We start from the raw sequence: 21370 nt of genomic DNA on the forward strand, positions 1-21370 counted from the left end.
GCTGACCACGAGCAGGTCCCACCGCCGCCCGAGGAGCTGCTTCGCACCAGGGATGCCCGATGCAGTGTGAGCCTGTGGGGTGCTGGCACTGCTCCTCTGGGTTGGGAAGGTTTCCGAGCCCTTACCTAATCCTTCACTCTCTCCCCTCTCTTAGTCCTGAACAAATTTAATAGAAAAGTGAAGCAATGAAACCACAATGAAATCATCACAGTGAAATCGAGCTTTAGCTCGAAGCGAAGACCCAGTCACTGCGCATCTTCCTGAGGACCAAAACGTACCCCGTGAGCTCCCAGGGCAGCAAATCCTGCAGGGTGCCAGCGACACAGCTGCACTCACTGATGGATGGGTGCACCTCCCAGGGGTGTGTGCAGGGACGGAGCTTGTAGTGGGGTGTGTGGGTACACTTCGTTCGGGGGGTGCAGGGATACAACTCCAAGAGGGGTGGGTGCGTGGGGGTCTCCTGGCAAGGGGATGCACAGGTGCACCTTGCACAGAGGAGGAGACGCAGACGACACTTCAAGAAGGGTGCATATGTGTGGCTTGCGGAGGGGGGGAACGGGACGACGACACAGCTGAAGCTTGCAGGGGATACACCTCCCCGGGGGATACACAGGTGAAGTTTCCAGGGGAGGCAGAGCAGCACCCCGCAGGGGTGGCTGTGCGGGTGTCCCCTGGCAGGGGGAGGCACAGATGAAGCTCTCGGGGGATGCACCTCGCGGGGGGAGGGGGTCCGGGGCACCCCGGCTCCCCGCCCAGCAACCCCTCGCCCCCGCCCCATCCCTGCACCGGCCGTGCACGGCGCATGCCTCGGGCAGATGCCGGCCGGTTCCAACCGGGAGAGGCCGAAGCTTTTCGGGTCCTGCGAAGAGGAGGAGCCCGTCCTCCTCCTTCTCCCTGCGCATCCCTCCCCGCCCCCGCCTCCTCTCTCCGCCCCGCGGAGAGGTGCGGAGGCGGCGGGGCCGGCCGTCCTCCCCGCACCGCGCAACGGCGTGGGCACGGCAGGAAAAGTTACCGACCGGGGCTGTGGATGGATGAGATGCGTGGTGGGGGGTGTGTAAGATGCGGAGGGGGTGGGGAATTTATCTGGGGCTCGGGAGGCGCTGGGGGCAGGGCGGCTGCACCCCCTCCCGCACCCCCGCAGAGCGTTCCCGCGGGGGGGGGGGGGGGGGGGGGGGCGCGGACGGACGGACGGACGCACGCCCCTCCGCGCCCCGCGCAGCGCCGCGCTGGGGCTGAGCAGGGACGCGCCGCCGCGGTGAATGACTCACCACGGAGCAGCCCACGCCGCAGCCCGCCGGGACGCGGTGCGGTGCGGTACGAGCGACGCCGGGTGCCCCATCCCATCCCCCCTGCCGCCCCGCAACCTCCCGCACCGACTGTTCCAGAAAGCTGCCGGGCGCCAGGTCCTTTCGCTGTAAATAAATAAATACACACGCACCCCACCACCACCCCGCCATGCAGCGGTGCGTGCGGATAGGGATGTGCGACCCCCCCCTATCCCCGGGAGGAGGCCGAGGCGCCGCCGCCGCCCCCCGCGTAGGGACGCGCCGTAGTAATTTGCAAGGGGCGGTGCGGGGATGGGGAAGGGGGGAAGGCGTCCCGCCCCCCCCGATCACATGGCGACCCCGCGCAGCCAATGCGGGGGGCGCTAGGACCCCGGGGACCCGCGGGCCCCCCCCCGCCCTATAAATGCCTCTCCAAAATGCAGCGGAGCTCCTTTCTCCCCGCCCGCCCGGCCGCGCTGCTCCGCGCCCCGCGCAGCCGCCGCCGCTGCCTGGCGGGTCTCCGTCCCTACTCCGCGCCCCGCTCCTTCCCCCTCCCCTTTTCCTTTTTTTTTTTTTTTTTTTTTTTTTGTTTTTAATTTTTTTTATTTTTTTTTATATTCCTCCCCCCTCCCCGTTTTTCTCCTCCGCCCCCTCCCCGCGGCCAGGTTGCATGCATTGTCTGTCTCCCAAGATGGTTTGTGAGACCAAGATTGTGGCGGAAGATCATGAATCAATCCCGGGATCCAAAAAAGACACGATCATTGTTTCCTCCTCCCAGATGTGGCCCTCTTTGGCGGGCTCCCCTTCCTCCCCCCCGCCCCCCCTCACCTCCCCAAAAGACGACCCCCGGCGCGACAATGTCTATATCCGCGAATTCCACCCCTCCGAGCAGGAGGTGGTGCGCCGCATATTTTACGAGGGTATCATGGAGCGGATCCCCAACACGGCGTTCAGGGGGCTGAAGCAGCAGCCCCTCACTCAGCTGCTCTACGGGCTGCTGGCGGGTGAGTATCCGCTCCCTTTTGGGGGAGGGGGGACGCGGGTTTGGTTGTTTTTTTTCTCTTCCCCCACCATCATCACCACCACCATCCCCCCCCCATTCCCCCCGTGGGTCTTCACGAAGCGGTCGGAGCGGGGACCCGCCGGCCCGGGCGCGCTGCGGCGGTGCGGCCGGAGAAGCGCCGCAGCACCGTGCGGGGCGGCCGCGGAGCCGCAGCGCTGCGGCGGGGGCAGGCGGGCTCCGGGAGGGGGGGAGCAGGGATAGAGATGAGGATGGCGGGGGGGAGAAGAAGCCCTGAGCTGCTGGGGGATGTGCGACCCTGCGGGGGTTTTAAGGGAGGGAAGCGGTGGGGGGGTCCGCCGCGTAGGTTGCGCGGGGGTTAGGGTAGAGTCGTCCTTCCAGTTATTCCAGGCTGGGGGGGGGGGGGGGGGGGGGGAGGTTGGGGGGTGGTAGTGTGCGGTGAAGGGAAGCGGTGCGCGGTGCAAGGCGCGCACCGCACCGCCCCCGCGCAGCCCGGGGGGGGGGGCCGGTACCGGCGTTGCTTGGAGACAGCCGGGCCCGCCAGCGGAGAGCCCCCCCCACCCCCCACTTTAAGCCCCCCACCCCGGGGGGTTAACCCCTGCAGGAGGGCTAAGGTGGGCGGGGGGGGAAGCTCACCTCCCAGAGTTGCACCCCCAAATAGCGCCTGCAGGGTGCCCCCCCCCCCCCCCCCCCGGCAAATAATTGCAAGGAAGTAGGGGTGACATTATTAATAGTGTGTGCTCCCCTCCCCCCCCCCCCCCCCTTGCAAGTGCACCCCCACCCTGAGCAAGCTTTGGGCTGGTTTCTCCTGCCCTTGGTGGTTGCAAGGCAGGTTGCACACCCCCGGCCCCCCCCTACGTGCCCTCAGCCGGGGGGGAAGGACGGAGCCCTGTGCTGGAGGGGGATACCCCCCAACCCCCCAGCAGGCAGCTGGGGCGCAGGGGGTCTCAGCCAGCGGCTCTGGGAGGCTGCGGCCGTGCCGGGGGGAGCCGCTGCCTCGGGGGTGTCCGCAGGAGCCCCCCAGGTCCTCAGTGGCACCCCCCCGGCACGGAGGCGGGCAGGGTGGTGGCTTCCCCGGGAGTCAGTGCTTCCCGTGATGGAAATAGTAATGCCGCAGTGACACACACATGGCTGCGGAGCGGTGTGCCCGCAGCGTGGCTTTTCCGCCCTGGTCGCATTTTGGCCTTGGCGGGGACAGCGAAGCGGGGCCGGGGGTGTGCCTGGCCCCCGGTGTCCCCACCAGCCCCTCTCTGGGGGAAGGGGGGGGGGGTGTCGGTGTGACCTTGGGTGGCATGGCAGCATCCTCCCCGCTGGCTCTCTCCAGGCACCCCATAAACTCCTCCAGGGTTATCTCAGCGTGATACGCCGTCACTTAACTCGATAATCTCAAGAGCGTGAATTGTGTGTGTACTGCAAATGTATATTTTGTCTGTGCTTGTTTGTTTGTTGTTTTTTCTTTTTTTTTTTTTTTTTTTTTTTAAATAATGAGTTTGTATTCCGAAATCAACACTAAATTCTCTTTTCTGACAGGTATCGTTTATTTCTCTTCCTTATCTCCATAGTAATATGCTTTGTTGTGACCAAGTCCTTCCTGCTGACCTGCTGTTTGCCCATCTTTCTGATGGGTATGAGGTACTACTTCAGTAGAAAAGTTATCCTCCACTATCTCGATTGTGCGCTGCATACGGACATGTCCGATATTGAGCAATATTACATGAAACCGCCAGGTGAGTATGAATTCCCCGCAGGGAGCCTTCCCCCAGCCCTGCTTGGGGAACATGGCTGCTCCCTGCTGCTGGCGCCTTTTCCTCCTGTCAGCAGCACTGAGCAAAGTGAAAAGTCACCAGAATGCAGCTCTTTAGCCATACCAGCCACAAAGCCGTCTCTGGGGTTGGGTTGGGTTTTGGGGTGGTTTTTTTTTTTTTTTTTTTTTCGTCCACCCCCCAAGATGTCTAGTCATCCAAGGCAGCCTACATCCACCGCCACCCCCCACACACACCCGCCCCCCCCCCCTCCCCAGTGCAGCACTCCTGGGTCCTGCAGCTGCTCTGGAGACCGGGACCTGGGCGCTCAGGAGCGCTGATGCTGTTATTTACTGCTGGCTAAGTCCACCCTGGCCCCTCCTTCTTGGTCTCGGTATTTCTTTGCTCCTTGTGCTTGGTATTAGTTAGTTCTGACAGTGGGAGGAGGGAGAGGCGAAAGCTTTTTTAGCCCAAATGCATAGAGGGAACCTGTTTTAGTTATTGCGCCCATTTTCCCATATTATTCAAGAAGAACCTTCCTTAATGCAAGTGTTTTGGAAGAGGCACAGATCAGGTATGTAAAGGGATGTTGCCTGGGTTTGACATAATATGCTTTCATCCATTTGTAATTAAAAACATAGTATCTAATGGTAATATTGCTTGTTAAGTTGTAAAAGATCTCTTATGTGATTATTTAGGAAAAAAAAAAGGTCCCTTCGGAACTTGTCGGGCAGGGAAGGTGCTATTTACCTTTTTGTAGGTGTGCATCCATGTTGGGGACCAGAGCAAGGGGATGTCTGGGAGATCACTTGGGGTTCGAGGATTGCTTTTGGTGGTCACATAGTACTAGTGGAGAACTGGGAGAGCAAAGGCGATGCCAGTAACCCACCCCACCCTGGCTATTTCCACCTTCTCGGGGTATCTGCTCTGTTGTTTTTCTGTGTGACTGTGTTTTCGCTGTATCATTGCTGTTCCCCAGGTGTGACAAACCTCTTCCTGGGCACTTTTAAAGGACTCATAGGAAATGCCATAGCCACAAACTTCCCTCTCTTTCACGTCTAAAGTAAAATATTACATTTTTCTAATATTATGCTCTTCCTGTAATAAAAATCCACAAATAACTTAAATGTGCTTGCTTTAGATTTCATTTCTCATCATAGTGCTCATCTTGTACAGATCTTGTCTCATCTTACACATAGGTTGTGTTTCATTTACAGTGCTTGTTTTTGTAAAAATCAAGTGACGTGTTACTTATATTTAAAAAGCTCAATCTTCATTGAAGGTGGTGTCACAGGAATGAAAGGGCTGGTAGCAAAACATTTCTGAACCTCTTTAGTGAAGTGCAACAATGTATTTTGCTGGGAAAAAAAAGTAGCAAGGGGACTCCAGCGGAATAAGAACATGTCATATGAAGTTAATAGGTGCTGGAGCTGCGTCGCTCGTTAATGCTTGGGACTTGTACGGTGACGATTCAGGGCATGGATCAAAGTGCCTGTGTTTATAACACTAGCGTATATAGAAAATAAAGGAAAGGGACTCAAAGGAAGAGTGAGGAATGCCCTCGATTTGTTTAGTGTGGGTAATGTAATCAGGTTCAGCTGTGTTGCCCACATGTCTTTGAAACCTTAGCACTGCTTTTGTTTGGTACCTCGAAGGGCTGATTTCAATTTTAGACCAAGTGTGTGGGCTTTAATTTTTGACAGAATTTAATCATGTGTAATCAGGCTTCTGCCATGCCATACAAAGCAGATTTATGGGATCGATGGTGCTTGTTAAGGGTTCTTGATGACAGTGGTGTTAAGCAAGTTGGCTGGAGTCGTAATTGGGTAAAGACCAAGGGGGCTTTTAGGGACTGGGGAGGAGCAGGTTGTCCGTGGGTCGGGACTGGCACCACCAGTGATACCTGTCCGTGTGCTGTGAAGCCGCGTGGTGCTATTTGGTGTAGCTGTGCACGAGGCATGAATCCAGTCTTTTGCTCCTGTTTCCCCCCAAAATACAGTTGCTGGGTGTCTTCCCTGTAAGATAGCAATATAAACACAGTCATCCTGGAAAATCCCGGAGATCTGTGCACTTTGGACGGCATCTGGCTGAACTGCATTGTCTGTCTGACTGTATGGAAAAAGGCAGTGATGTGCCACGTCAGCACTGCCCGTTCTGCCCAAAGGACAGAAAAATGACAATAAAACAACTTCCAGCCCCAAGTTTGTCTTTTATTCGGCTAGTTTACAAATTAGCACGCAGGCAGAAATGGTTGCAGTGGGAATGAGAACAGCTCATTCTCCTGTGTATTGCTCCAGCTTGGATGGTAGTGAAGGCTTTCTCAGTGAGGTGTTGGGAAACAAGCGGTCAAAGCTGGGGTAATTGGGCACAGGGGCCCTGAGAGGCTGGGGATGGTCAGAGCTCAACTGGACAAGTTAAAAAAAACCCAACCTGATGTATGTGCAGGTTGGCCTGGCTTTAGCTGGGAGTATGGCCAGGCAACTTCCCACTCCTCCTTTGGAGAATCCTTGTGTACCTGCTTGAATTTCCAGCATGGAGAATAGGGGAAGGGAGCATTTCTGTGGTGGGTTTATGAATTCTTGTTTCTTAGGGTAGTGGACACAAAGGTAGAACGGGATGTGGTTTTAAGGTCTTGCATCATGATGGGGGTCGTGGCTTCACTGAGGATTTGCTTTTGGCATCCGTGGTACCCAGGCATGAAAAACTTGTTTGCAGTAGGGTTCTTGTGGTACCCGAGGTTGGGGTACCGCTGTACTGAGCATCTACAGCAAATAGCCTCTAGTAGGGCAGGTGTCTACAGTGAGGGAATAATTTAACTATTAAAATGTGTCATTCCTGGTAGCTTTGCCAAAGCATCCGCAAAAACTGTGGGTCAGTTTTAAAACCAGACCAAAAAGACCCGGTCTGCGATGAGATGCTGTAAGCACGCAGCTTAGTGATTAGCGTTGAACAGTCCCACGAGTTACATCGTATTATGGTTTTTCTTCTGCAGTTTTTCTGAAACGCTTGCCTCCAAGTTAGTTATTGTTTTAAATTTCTTCCGCTGGGCTTTGTATGAACCGAAAAATACGTGCTGACAGTGATTTTTGCAAAGGGCGCTAGTCAAAATTTAAATCTTTTTCTCTTGCCTTCCTACACTTACGCCAAGGACCTGGCAGAACATTTGGACCATCACTTAACTTTGAGCTCATATGCAGCAGGATGACTTGGAATTGCTGTTGATTTGAAAGGAATTGCTTATGTTGAATCCTGTGCTGGAGTCTTAAAACAGAAGGTTGAATGGTTCAAACACCTTCCTGAGCTCTTTGTAAACTTCTGTTTTTCATTTTACAATAGCACATATTTGAATTTTCCTGTTTTGTTTTGTTTTTTTCTTCTTCGTAGGCTATAAAAAAAGGTACTGGGGTGGTGGAAAAGAGAGGAGTTGGATAATGGGCTTAATTGCCAACCAGAGTAACTTAGGCTCTAGTAAACAAACAAAAAAAACCCCAAAAAACAAAACACCAACCCAACAAAACCCAAGGAATTAATTTTAAATAGAGCCCTGCCTCTTGCATTTCTCTACGCAAATAAGAGGAGCACAGCTGGAGCTCCTTTTATGGTCTGATGATTTTGACGACTAATCAATTTTACAGTGTCTCTTCAAGCTTCTGTCCCGGTTGGTTGCGTCGTGTATTTCTTGCAGTGGTTGGTGTGTTAGATTCATGCAAGGCTGAGGTCTCTGCTGGAGACCTGATGGAAACCAGGACTCCTTGCCTCCAATACAAAACTGCCGCTCTCCAAAATGAGCGGAGCCGGGGCTTTGGCTGAGGAGCAAGCACGTCTTTCTGTGGTGGTTTAAAGTGTTATGTCCTGCTGCTGGCTGTCCTGGTAGAGTCTGCTGAGGGCTGTGCGTACGTGTCGTGATGGTGCAAAGATCTGGTGGTGGTGGGAGATGGCTTTTGCCAGTGGTTTTGGGCACCAGCGATGAGGTGGGTGGCTGCATTGCAACACCCAGTGCCACAGGGAAGGACGGACGGGCAACCTGGAGAGCTGCGGCTGCAGGACCTGGTGGAGTCTTGAGGGCATCTGCCTTGCGTAACACAGTGGGTAAAGCCGAAGTGGTTGCTGCAGGAGGTGTCAGGTCAGATTAAACACGCCACGCTGAGAGCTGTGGTTTTCAGCAGTGGCTGCATGTCTGCGGCTCTTGAGCTTTGGGCAGGCGGGTGCCTCCAGTTGCCTTGTGATGGGAGGGGACATGCATCTCTGCTCTCCTGCCTCCATCCAGGGCTGAGCAGAACCTCCCTGTCCTGCTACCCTTTGTCCCCTAATATGTGAGGGTGCAGATGGAGAGCCTGCCCTCATATCCCAGACTCCCTGGGGGACGGGGCAGGAGTGCCCTAAGGAAGAGGGGCTACAGGGAGATGGCTCATTAGGGTTCAATTCCCACCACTCTTGGATGGCACATTCCTCAGCTGAGCCCAAAGGAGGGATGTCCTGCCCTTGTTGGCAGAGGTTTTGGGATCACATCCTTCTGCAGAAGGATGCCAGTTGAGGTGGGGCCAGAGCTGAGTTGTGAGGAGGTGGGAGCCTGTTTGCTGCTCGTTCCTTTTCAGGTGTTCCTCACCTTCAGTGAGAGATTTTTCTGGGTAATGAGCAAGTATTTTAGTTGTGCTCCTGGATCGGGCCCATTTGCAGTGGGTTTGATGCCAGAGGAACAGCGCTGGCAGCAGAGCAGTTGAACCCAGGTGTTTGCAAGGAGATGAGCAGCTGGATGTGAAATGGTGTGGGTCCTACTGACCCTGGGGGTGCCTGTGGGGTGAGCAGCAGTGAGTTTTGGGGTGATGGGCTGGTGTGGGGACTGCAGGAAAGATACAGTGGCTACCTTGGGAGGAGATCCTCACCCTGGGAGCTGCGGTTGCTTTGCAGACCCTCTGCAAGCTGGTGTGTGTGGGGGTTTCCTCCCCACCACAGAGCCCCCGGGGCAGAGGGGTGGCCCTCAGCCCAGTTCATCCACATTCTGGGTAGTGCTTAAGCTGCCAGATAAGCAGGAGCTCCGCTGCCTGCTGATAACATTGTTTGGAAAGAATAGAGCAGCTCTTGCTTTGCGAAGAAGAGGGCTTAGTTACCTGATGCTGGGAGAGGGCTCAGGGCTGCTGCTTCCCAGTGGAGGAATGTGTTTTCCCAGAGCCCTGCCCCACTGGTGGTGCCCTAGAGGCAGCTGGAATCTGAAGCATCCCTATCCTTCAGCATTTCTTCCTGGCTTATGTAGCTCCCTGACCTCATGTACCTGCCAAACCCGTGAGCTAGCTGTCCGCTATTGGGATTTTCGCTCATGCCTCTCCTCACGCACCACATAGGGCCTTGAGGAGTCTAGCGTGGGGCTCGGAGCTGGAAAGCCCAGGGGAGAGGCTATGTCCTTATCTCTGCCCTGGCGTTTCCCGGCTCTGCTCCCCACCGCTGCTGGGAACTGAGGTCAGGTCTCCTCCTCAGGCACCGGAGGGTCCGTCCCGTGAGCATTTCATGTGCTGGCATCTCCCTGCAATTCAATGAGAGTTTTTCAAGGGATGCGATCTGCACATCAGATAGATCCTACAGGATTAGGATTAGAGACATGTTTTATAGTGGGAATTATGTCTGAAGATATTTCTGAGACTGGCCTCCTGCAAGAGGGATGGTCAGGGATGCTGCTGCTGCTGGTTAGCAATTCCCAGCATCGCTTTTGGGTTTCTACAGCTCAGTGGCACTGGAACAGCCTGGTTTGGCATTTCTCATCTCCAGTGTCTGTCCTGAGCCCAGTTGGGAAGCAATAGGAAAACCAACTCACGTTTCCAAGTGTTAGAGATGTGCTTTGTCCAGTATTAGTAATGGACTGAAACATTTTTTTTTTATTTATTATTTGAATAATGCAAAATGTATTTAAAGTTAGATTGCCTTTCCCAAAACCCAGCTCTCCTGATACTCCCATCACACATGGCTGCCTTTTTTCGCTGTGGGGGGACCTTGGCTTTTGCCTCTGGAGGCAGCCCCCTCCCGCAGGCTTGTGGCACAGGCACCGTGAGCGAGGCACGGCGCTGCCAGGGCCGGCACCGAACCACTACCCGGCGTTCCTAACCTCCATCCCACGTTCCCAGAGCTGACCGCCCCGAGGGCTCTCCCTGGTCCCAGCAGCAAGGGTGAGCTGAAGGCAGCTCTGCCGGGCTCTGGCCCAGCCCTGCACCCCTGCCAATGAGTGCCAGGTGGGTCTGGAGGTGACACAGCCCGGGTCCCACTCAGGTCAGCTCTGCTCAACCCACTCGAGGTCTTTCTACCCCACGAAACCATCATTCTTCAGAGTTATTTCCACTTCTGGGGGGGGTTCAGGTAGCGTCGAGTGGAGGAGCGGTGCTGCCAGCCAAGGACCGGCACGTGGGAAAACTGAAATTGTCTGAAGAGCGGAGCAGCCTGTGTATTCGGGGCTGTGCCATGCCCACAAGTGGGATAAATACGTTCATGGGCAAGTCGCTGCAGCCTCCCCCCCCCCCCCTTTTTTATTTATTCCTGGAGCAGGAACATATGCACAAACCCATTCCTCAACATGCGTATCCGTAAGACAAAAATAGCTCTCACTTCAGATCCGTGAGCTTTGGCACGGTCCCATGTCAAAATTAGATGAAAACAAATTTGATAGTAAATTTTGCAGAGCAGTATAACCTATTTTTTTTCCTCCATGCATTCAAAAATTCTCTGTAAAGGTAGTCCCTAATTGCCATGAGTGTCAGTTAATGCAGCGGTATTTAAGTTGTAGCCATGACTGGGTGGATGTGATGCCTCTGAACATAAGCTGTGCCTGCAGGTATTTAAAAACCCCGGTACATGCAAGTGCTGTTCATTAATCTTCAATACAAGAAGTAATCAGTTGTGTAAATTGAAGATCAGTAGATTTTTAAGCACAGTTAACTTCTCAAGACTGTCAAAAACAAGCCATGCCAGGACTTATGAACATGAAGAGGGCAGGAACAGCACATCTTCTGGGTTTTTTCTGGCTTTGAGTAATTTTTTTTTTTTTAATGTTTTCTCTGGTGTTGGATGTTTTCTGGCATGGTTATGTGCAATTTCTTACAACTGTCTTAGTGAATAAACCTAAAAAGGACTGCAGAATTTTCTCCGCAAATTACTCTTATAAAGGGTTTTCAGTGGCTCTTCTTCCTTCTCTCACTTTCTTAGGAATGGCCAAAATTTAAAACAATTACCTAAAAGTGTGTTTGAGGTTAAGATTTTCATAGTAGCCTAAACTTAGGCTCCACGTCAGGTATCGAACTAGTGAAAAGGGTTTTAAAAGTACAAAGCTTTGGGCCCCTCTTGATGTTGAATTTTGGATGTAGGAGCATAAACTGAAAAATCTTATTCCCAAGCCCATTATTATATTATAGTTAGTATTATATTTAGCCTCTTAGGATTATTCAGGAGTGTCTGTGGTCAGGTTGGTTCCTCCCAGTGTGTGTGACCAGTGGCTCCAATACTTTAAAAATTGCTGGTCAGTGTTGCTCTTTATCTGAAGTCCTCTAAATATATTGAAAAAGCAGTTTTTAATGTAAAAGCCTAAATGCATGGCCTGATTTTCAAGAAGACCATCCATTCAGAATGTTTCCAAATTTCAGAAAATAGCATATTCCTTCTGTAGGGCTACATCTTTATACAGGCAGGTTGTATTTAATTACCTGGGGTGGGAACGGCTGGTGGGGCTCGGGGTGGCCGCGAGCCCCTCGTGGGCTTCAGGAGCTCGTGGCGTTGTTTATTAGTATTGCGGAGCGCACACTTTTATTTTGGTATTGCAGCACTGGAGATGTGTTCCAAATAATCGCATGTTTGATGCTACTCCCTTCCAGAATAAAGCAAAAAGAGAGACTTCGCAGAGTGTTTTGGCAGTATCTGGTTCTGCGTGGAGCCGAGGGATGTATGGGTCTTTGTTGTTGCTTTCTGCATCAGCAAAACAGGGAGCTTTAAAGTTTATTTTTAGATTTTTTTTTTTTTCCCCCCATAGGAAGCTGAAGAATTGTGGGATTTTTTTCCTGACAGGTGGCTAATGAAAGCAGTCTTAAAGGGAATCCAAAGATAGCAGTGTCTTACCTAGTTTCTATTCACAAATCTATTTCTTGTAATCAAATAATAAGAGGGTTTGTGGGTTTTTTTGTTTGTTTGTTTTGTTGGGTTGGTGTGTTGTTGTTTTGGTTTTTTTTTTGCTAAGGGCCAAGCAGAATCACAGAGAAGCCTCATGCCTTTTATTAAGGGTGCGTAAAAACTTAGCTCATTGTGGTCTGGTTAGAGACAGGCACAGGTCATGCTGTCTCTTACAGAGAGCTTTGAGCCATTCTTTTAAGTCATCTATTGACCCGTTGGACCTCAGCAATCAATTAACTATTTATGAAAGCGTATATGGTATAATTTATTATCCTCTATAATTATGACAGGTGTTTCTTTCAAGATCTGGGAATTGACATTTCTTACAGGATAACGCTAAAATTTGGACCGGGGACTCCCATGGTTTAGTGCCAAGCCGGGTTTCCGCTTTAAATCGGGATTCTGTGAGTGAGAGGAATCTTTGCAAAATTAGGTAATGGGAAATATGTATTACAGGTGTACTTTTAAGTGGCTTTGTGAAATATTGCTGTTTAAAATTGGATCTACAACAGTGTAAACGCTAATAGAAAAAATACAATGCATTAGTCACACGTTAGCATGTGCTGCTTGAAACGATAACTTACAAGTACTATTTGTCACTTAACATTCATGTGCTGCTTCTAGGGTTTATCCAAGTGGCAAAACTGAAAACCAGAGGTTTTATGAGAAAATGATTTTTCAGTTCAGGAACTGGAAAATAAAAGGGAGGATGGTTTTCATCCAAATTAAGCTGATTTACTACTCCTTCTCTGTTTATTCACTATTAAGCAGCAAAAAATCCGTGTTTAGTGGTGAACGTGATACTTTTTCAAGCCTGAAACAAAATTGTTGGCTCTGTTATAGGCTTCCTTAAGAAGCAAAGGTCAGAGCCAAGTATATATTTTAAAAATGCTGATTATGGCAGAGTCATGATACAATTAATGTTTGTTACCTGCCAGGCAGGTCCCTCTGTTCTTCTTTGCATAGATTCATAGAATCATAGAATGGTTTAGGTTGGATAGGACCTTGAAGATCATCGAGTTCCAACCGCCTGCCATAGGCAGGGACACCTCCCACTAGACCAGGTTGCCCAAGGCCACATAAATCTATACTGAGACAGCGGTGGGACCACCAGGATCCCAAGCCCTGTTTAAATTATATATTTGGGCATTTTATACCAGTGTAGTAGTTGGAAGAGATGGTGTCGGGGGGGGACCATCTCTGAAGTCCCGGCAGCTGGGACATCCCCTGTGACCCCAGGGAGGACCAAGCTGTGCGCAGGTGTGTCGGCAAGTGGCGCTGGGGGATGAGCTGTGCGCAGGTTTGGTGCCAGCCTGGCTTTCGTCTGCGTCTTCTTTCCCAGCTGAAGATCTTCAGTGAATTCAGGACAAATGTGTAAATTGTTTTGAATTGACAAAACTGCATTTTTAAGTAAGCTGCTTGCCTAGATTTATCCTCGATCACCAGTAATTGCTATATGAGCTGCTCCTACTCTCTCTCGCCAGTGTGCTTCAATCCTGACTGGGAAACCGGCATCAGAGATGCAAGTTTATTTGCTTTTTACAGTTGCAGCTCTTGGTCTCTGCACTAATGCTGCTAATTGAAACGGGCAGTGATGGACCAGCTGTCCAGCCATGAATGGCTCCTCAGCGCACCTCACATACAACACTCATTTCAACAGATGTCAGATAATAATATCTACTATTGGGAACCAGTAGTGTTTTTTCCTTCTTTTTTTTTTTTTTTTTTCTTCCCATTTCTCCCCCCTTCTTTCCCCTGCCACAGCAAATTCTGTATTCCCACTTTTCCAGCCTTGTATGAAACTGCAATATTTGCATTTTTTTCTGCTTTGAATTCTGCTTTGCTTTCTTGTCCATCCCTGCGTTGAATTCTCTGGTGGGTTTGTCTGGTCTGGTTCTTGCTTCATTCATCACTTCTGACATTTCCCAGGAGTGGTAGTCCCACACCCAGCGTCCCTCTTTGTATCTTTCTGATCTTCTTCCTCCCATTACGGTTTAAATTTATGTCCCTTTGCTTAATTTCATTCTGTAAGTACTTTCTTCTCCTCCTTAATTTGTCGTTCAGATATTTTGCATGGTGAGCACAAGTATTTATTTTTGTTGGTAGAATACTCAGAATAACAAAGATAAGAAAATAAATAGAAGTCAGCAGCATGAGGATATTGTGTCTGCTAAGCTGAAAACAGAGTGCGTCAGCGCACAAACCCACGTGTCGGTGATGGTGGGGAGAGAACATTTTGCCTAAAGGCAAATGAGCTGCCAACAACAGGATTTCTTACACCTTCTTTAAAGCATCTGACCCGCATAACTCCCAGATGTATTGCTCCCAGATGCACAGCCTATTGATCTTTTCCACTATGATTTTTTTTTCCTATAAAACCCGTACTTGCCATTTTAATAGGATGTATAAAATCATTATTACAGTTGGAGTGGGGGGGGAGGGGGGAAACACGTTTCTTTTGCTGAGATCGGGGGTTTTTGTTCTTTTTTTGGAGGTGCCAAATCTGTTCATCCTCCCTGGAACTAGATAGCAGCATCAGAAACACTGTGTAACACTTCTAGTGGGAACCTAGGGAAGACCTAAATCTGTAATCTTTCAATTTAAAATGATGTTAAATACTAGAACTGCAATGAGAAGCCTTTGAAAATAGCCTGGTTTGGAGCACCTGCCATTGGTAAGCGCTAAGCAATTTTGGATGATGGTTAGTTAGAGGCAGAGCAATAAAAGCATGGCAGATACTCCACCTAACAGCAGTGAGTGTGTGGGTAAAGTCCTTGCTCTTGGAATTACATCGTTAGTGGTGGGATTTGTTAGAAAAGAGAGAAAGCAAGTTGGGGGGGAGGGAGAGGGGGAGAAGTTACTGTATGAAAGAGATGCTAATGAGAGTTTGTTTTTTAAAAATCCGAACTGTTTAAAAGGGGCATTTGTAAAACACCCTTTCAAGATTTTGCTGTCTGTAAAGTCAATTAGATTCACTTAATGGCTATGAAAATATACATCTGGTGTGATTTCAGAACCTGCAAGTGTTCAGAGGATAACATCAAGCTGTGCCTCTTGGGCAGTGATTTTCATTTGGGAATAAGCCCTCATCAGGTTTTACGGGGCTTTTTTTGAGGCATCAGTAGCCTGAAAAGCATCAAAGCATCTGCAAGGATTCTTGATAAGTGGGAACATTTTTCATGGATAACTCAAACAGCTAAAGAGGATTTCAGTGACATTCTAAGAACAAAACAAAACAAAACAAAAAAAAAAAAAAAAAACAAAAAAAAAACCAAAACCCTCACAAGCCTCCCCACGTTCACTGAAACTGAACTCTGGGACACTTTGGCTTAAAGATTCAGTGGAGCATTTGCTTTAACTTGATCACGGGCTGAAATCCTTTGCCTCTTGTTGGGAGTTTAGCGTATACTGAGGGACATCCTTTTTGATATTTACAGGAGACTTGTGACATAAATGGGAAATGCAGTGACAGAGTAAACCTTGAGTTTGCTGTGTGTGTGTTCTAGCTGCCTGCAAGATGAATTTATGATGTTTTAGGGAAAACTGGTGCATCAGAAGAGGAGGGTTTGTTGCAGCTGTGAACCTGCTTTTGGTTATATTCATTCTGCCCTGTCTTAGCATCAGGTACGGGGATTCAGTGTTGCCTTTGTAGTTGGGAAAATCCAACGGATCCTCAAAATACTGTGTTTCTACCCAGGTTCGTGTGGGTTTGCATCTCTCCTGGCTCTGGTTGCTGTAGGTGCTGTTCATATTTATAAGCTGATCCCCTGTCCACGGGTACTTGGTGAATGAGGGTGCCACGGGCTGATGGTGCAAAAATATCTGCTTTTGCACAGGGTGCAAAAATATCTGCTTTTACAAGCCCTCAGCACACCACCCTTCATTTCCCACGTGTCTCCCCAATGGAGCGAGAGTCGGCCCGTCACCTACTGACTCCAGTGATTTATTTTGCCAATCTCTCTCAAATCCCTGACTCTTGTGACTGGTATTGAGGCTGGGGCTCAAAGGAAGCCCACTCAGGTGGATGTAGGATGCAAGATGTTGATAGATGGTCATCACAGGAGGTCTGGGAATAACCGGATTAGGCTTTTGTAGGGACTTTTTGGCCTGACTGGTCTGGCATGGCAGTCTGAACACATGACAAAGGTTTGGGTTTTTTTGCTTTTTTTAATTTGAGAGATGCGGAGATTTACACATGTAATTTTCATTTTCTGTTAATGCATCATCCACAACAGGTCCATTGTCTGTGCCAAGCCTGACAGATGTTCATGTATTTATGGATGTAGAATTTTCTTTTGCTGCCACGTTAAATACATGTGCTCATTTCAGTCTGGAGTAGTGGAGTTCAGTGGAATTACACCCAAGGCACATTGGCCTAGATATACCGGATGAGAGACGTAGAAACACATTGTTTTTAACAAAAGTGAGGTGTCTTTCTGCACCGTGGCAGTGCTCTGACTTTATATGGGGCATTGCCACTGGTTTGCTGAGAGTTAAAAATTGAAGCGGGGTGTGGTGATGGGGGCTCACGCTGCGCAGGAGGTCTTGGTGGGTTCTGCAGCATGGTGGGTGAAAGGAGACAATACCGAGGCTTTGTAGTGGACTTTCGTTCTCATTTCTTAGGTGATAGAAGGAAGTGAAGTCTTGACCCAGTGTTCACCCTTGTTGCTGTGTAGGGCTCCAACAGAGCGAGCGAGTGGGGGAAGTTGGCATACGCAGCTGGGGCACACTGGAGCAACCGCACACCAGGGCTTAGTTTGGCTCAATTCGGTGTAAATACAACAGCCCTTCAGGGATTAAATACAGCAAATATGGAAAAGTAAGAGGGCTGCGGGCAAGAAAGGTGTTGATTTACAGTGGGAGCCTGCAGTGGGATGGGCATGGGGAGGTGGTACCTGAAGGGCAGTAGGTTGCTTTCATAGGCTTCTCCTGCTGGAAAAAAGCCCATGTTGATTTTCAAGGAGAGAGCGCCCATTGCAGTAGTGTCCTGGGAGTCCTGGCTGACACAACAGTCTGGTTGCCTCGGAAGGGCTGAGGACCCGCAGACACCATCTCAGGACGGGCTCAGCATCTCCTGCAGCCAGGCTTTCCAAGCGCAGCAGGATGGGAACGTAGCGGTACACCTGTCTGCTGTTTCTACCTGACTAGAGGAGTCACCACCCACCGTGTTGCTTGGCTGAGGGTTGGGTTGGAGGTGTGGGAAGGTGTGTGGAAGCGCCTTTTTCCCTGCTCTTCCAGAAGAGGATAGGCTGGTTGGTATGTTGTAGAGGAAGAGTCATTGCTGGAGGAAGGCCTCTGGTGTTTAAAAGGTGATGGTATTTAAAGCACTTAGGGCATACTAGGAAGGTTTTCTTCCAGAGAGGTTTGATAGTTATTTATTCATTTATTTATATGGGTCAGGAGTTGCGTTTGCTACAAACTGGAGCATCAGTCCTGTCCTACCTCTAGCCTTGAATGTCGGAAAGGCATGGCAGATCCCCTTTCCAAGGGAAAGGCCTTGTTTCTTGGCATGCTGCAGGTGGAAATTGCTTTTTTTAATTTTCTAATCACCTTCCATGCCAGGGTGAGCATCTCCTCAGAGACAGTGTGCCACCTCGATGGTGGCAGGGCAGAGAGGCTGTGGCTTTGGTTGGTTGACCCAAGCCTGATTCTCCTTACCAGCTTTATTATCATTTCAGTTCCCCTGTTATTTAGTCATCAACTCCTTACCCGGAAGTTAGGGGAATATGTTTGACCCGTTGGTTGAGGGGCTCATATGAACAAGTCAGACAGGGTTGGTCCTGAAAAAGTTGGTGAGAAACGGGGCGTTGGTGAGAAACGCCCAAAGAAGCACCCTTGGCAAGTGGCCAGGGAGGTCCAAGGTAGTGAGCTGTGCTTCAGTGCCACCCTCACTCCATGCCTCTTGAGCTTTTCCCAGTCCATTGCAATGGATTTTGGGGGCTCATCTCTGTGTGGCAGATGGTGACTTTTCACATGCTGTGATACGATGGGGTGAGTTGGTCCCAGCTGATTATAACTGGCATCCTTGTTGGATGCTTGAGCTCTGGGAAGGGTGTGCTTGTGTAAGGGCAGCATCATTTCAAGCTGCTGTGCTAGAAACAGGAAAAAATACTTATTGCTTGCAAGAGGCTCAAAGACCTCAAGCCATGGATTGCTATGTTTATGGCCTTTCAGTGCTTAAAGGTGGCTTATAACAAAGATAGGGACAAACTATTTAGCAGGGCCTGTTGCAATAGGACAAGGGGTAATGGTTTTAAACTAAAGGAGGGTAGATTCAGACTAGATAGAAGGAATAAATTTTTTTCAATGAGGGTGGTGAAACACTGGAACAGGTTGTCCAGAGAGGTGGTAGATGCCTCAACCCTGGAAACATTCAAGGTCAGGTTGGATGGGGCTCTGAGCAACCTGATGTAGTTGAAGATGTCCCTGTGCATTGCAGGGGGTTTGGGCTAGATGGCCTTTAAAGGTCCCTTCCAACTCAAACTATTCTGTGATTCTATGTACCAACTGACTTCAGCCTGTAGTTTGTACCAAATCTATGCCCTGAACATTTTCTTTATTTCCCCTGTCTTCCTCCAAGTTGAGTAATGAATCCTTCACTGTGGTTTCAGAGAAAATATAACTCCTTGTGACTGCTGTTTCACTCCTGTAGATTATTAATACAATGGAAAGTTAGAGGTCGGGGAGGTTTGATTCGTTGTGTTAGCAACAAGGTAGGATTCTTGTGAAACTCAATTCATCTACAGAAAGGTTTTGAGTGCAGCAGAGTTGTATTTATTGTTAGTTTTAGGAACCTTCTCTTTGCCGTGCAGCATTTGGTGAAGTGCAGTCCTTGTCCATCAATTCCTGCTATGCCCCAGGAAGGAAAGCGGAGGAGCTTTTGCCTCCTGGTCAGTGTTTCTGCACCGTAAATACTGCTAACTGCTACTCGTCATTACTGCTCGTCAGCTGCTGTGGTAGTGAAGTCCTTATTCAGAGGTTTTGAGGGCAGCAGGAATGTGCTAAGGGGGGGGAAAAAAACATGTTCAGAACCACTGAAAGATGCCGTGCCCCATGCTTTGGCTGAATATATGCATCCTTTACATGACATACAACTGAGTGTTGTGCAGTTACCCTTTTCTGTCACTTCTTTGCCTTACAGACGTAGATTTGGGTGTGTTTGCAGAACCAGTCAGCATCTACAGCAGCACTTGGGGACTCCCATCCTGTGTGTTGGGATTATATGTTATAAAACGGGGTTGTTTACCTGCTGGGGGTGACCTATTCCCAGCTCTGCCGTCCTTGGTACCCCTGAAAGTAACATAAGCAATGTAGTCCTGTTCTGGGTATGTGTTTTGGGGTTTTTTTGTCTGTCGCTTTTTAAATATGCATATGGTTTTGCTTTTCGCTATAGGCAGGTGATCTGGCTGTAAGGCAGGGGAAGCACCTCTCAGCCTTGTTTTTGACTCTGATTTAAAGAGCTGGCAGGCATAGATGGGTTATTCTGTCCTAGTGCATCGTGATGTCATGCCCTAAGTTTGAACCTACATCTTGGGTGCAATCCATTTTGCCTACCTTGTTCCTGGCTAAAAGTAGCTGTGTACAGGGAGCTGTGTAGGCTTTTGCTATGGTCATTTGCAGAAGAGGGGCTCTCCCGGAGGGTGACTCACCTTAAAGGTTGTTGACCTCGGTTAGAGCAGCATAAAACTCTGTGGAAGTCCTTGTAGAGCCCAGAATTGCATTTATTGTTTAACCTTAAGTAAATGTTACATTAGTTTCTCCCTTTGCTGTGAAGCATTTGGTGCAATACCTGTGTAGATATAGGCACTTCTACTGAACTAAACGGAGGCTTGCCTAAATTTAGACCAGACGAGTAATGATGGATGGCGAAAATAAGATCAATTCTATCCATTTTCCCCATATGATTTACGGCTTGGCCAACTGCTAAGCTAAAACAAAGTCATCTGATAATTATTGCTCAGTGCCTTTTTACAGTAATGCATATGAAGTAAAAGTCCGCCGGAAACTAATGAATTCTGAAACGTCCAATAATTGTAGATTTTCCATTTTTTCAGTATTTGGAAGTGGAAAGTGCTATAATGTAAGTTCAGTACCTTTCTGAAAGTAATAAAACCATATAGCGAAAGATTGATGCAGAAGATGGAGACCAAGCCTTAACAATGTCCTTTTAAGGACCTGGCTTAAAAAGCAACCAGCAACACATTTTATCTTGTAAACTAATTTAACCAAGGAGGAGCTAATTGTAACATCAGTATTTTGGAGCAGTTGCTGGGAGGACACAGGCTAGCAAAGCTGGCAAAAGGGCATGATTTCTTTTTTCCTTCAAACTTCTAACTAAAAAACAGTCTAAATTCTAAAGCATTGGTTTACTTAAGGTCTGACTCTGCAGTTGATAGGCTTAGTTTGGATTTTGGATGCATAGGGAACATCTACTCTGAAAGTACTTTAAATACTCTTTTTCTGGCTTTGTTCATTTGTGCGGACCAGTCTGTTCTGCTGAGCCAGCTCCATTGAGCTGGGACTCTCCATCCAGTTAGTCCTGAGGACAATGCCGGGCCAAAATCGCATATTCTAGTCTTTATCCGCTCCTTTAAGCTATTTAATTCTTTGCTTATCAATAACAATTGCTCACATGCAAAAACCCTGGACAATGCCTGGTTTCTCAAACTGTGCTTTCTCTTGATGACCCAGCAGGTAGACCTCCGTTGCTAAATCGGTGGTTTTGTCTCTCCTTTCTCTGTAGCTTGGCCATCTTTTCAATAGCGGAGAGCAGAGGAATGGACCAGGCTAAACATGCCCTGATAACCAGGGTACTTCTAATCCCACATAACTGCTTCTGCAGCTTTTTCTTGAACGGTTGTTATACGTTGACTTTATTACAGTCTTTGCTTTTCAAGGTGCATCACGGCCAGCAAAAAGAGCTAGATACAAGATTTTTAAAGTCCTGCTGTTGCACTTCTTAATATAGCACCCTCTGAAGTGTGCTGGATGTCTTTACCCTGTCTCCGGCATCGCCTGGATTTCTAGCTGTCTCATCAAAAGCCTGTTCCTGAGATGTGTCGAGCGCTTCCCAGGGTCTTGCTGAGCTCCCCTGGTGCTGTCACGCACGGAGACACTCTGGGCCCCGTGGGACCGAAGCCTGTTTGAAAAATCAGCCTGTGAAGTGCTGACATGGGGTATGGCCACTAACAGCTTGCGTTGCT

At 49.3% G+C, this 21370-nt stretch overlaps 1 protein-coding gene across 1 annotated transcript in view; it reads left to right on the forward strand.

Moving 5' to 3' along the window:
• Positions 1–1935: 1935 nt before the first annotated feature.
• The window catches only part of NAT8L (N-acetyltransferase 8 like), a gene marked incomplete at both ends in the record, with an annotated part of 30293 nt that continues 10858 nt past the window's right edge, over positions 1936–21370 (forward strand). Inside the window, 2 exons of the mRNA XM_082482555.1 lie at positions 1936–2269; positions 3849–4013. Of these exons, the coding sequence (XP_082338681.1) occupies positions 1936–2269; positions 3849–4013 (499 nt within the window). The remainder of the gene's footprint in view (positions 2270–3848; positions 4014–21370) is intronic.

Source organism: Vanellus vanellus (assembly GCF_965231255.1).
Source record: "Vanellus vanellus genome assembly, chromosome: 4".
Lineage (NCBI taxonomy): Eukaryota > Metazoa > Chordata > Aves > Charadriiformes > Charadriidae > Vanellus > Vanellus vanellus.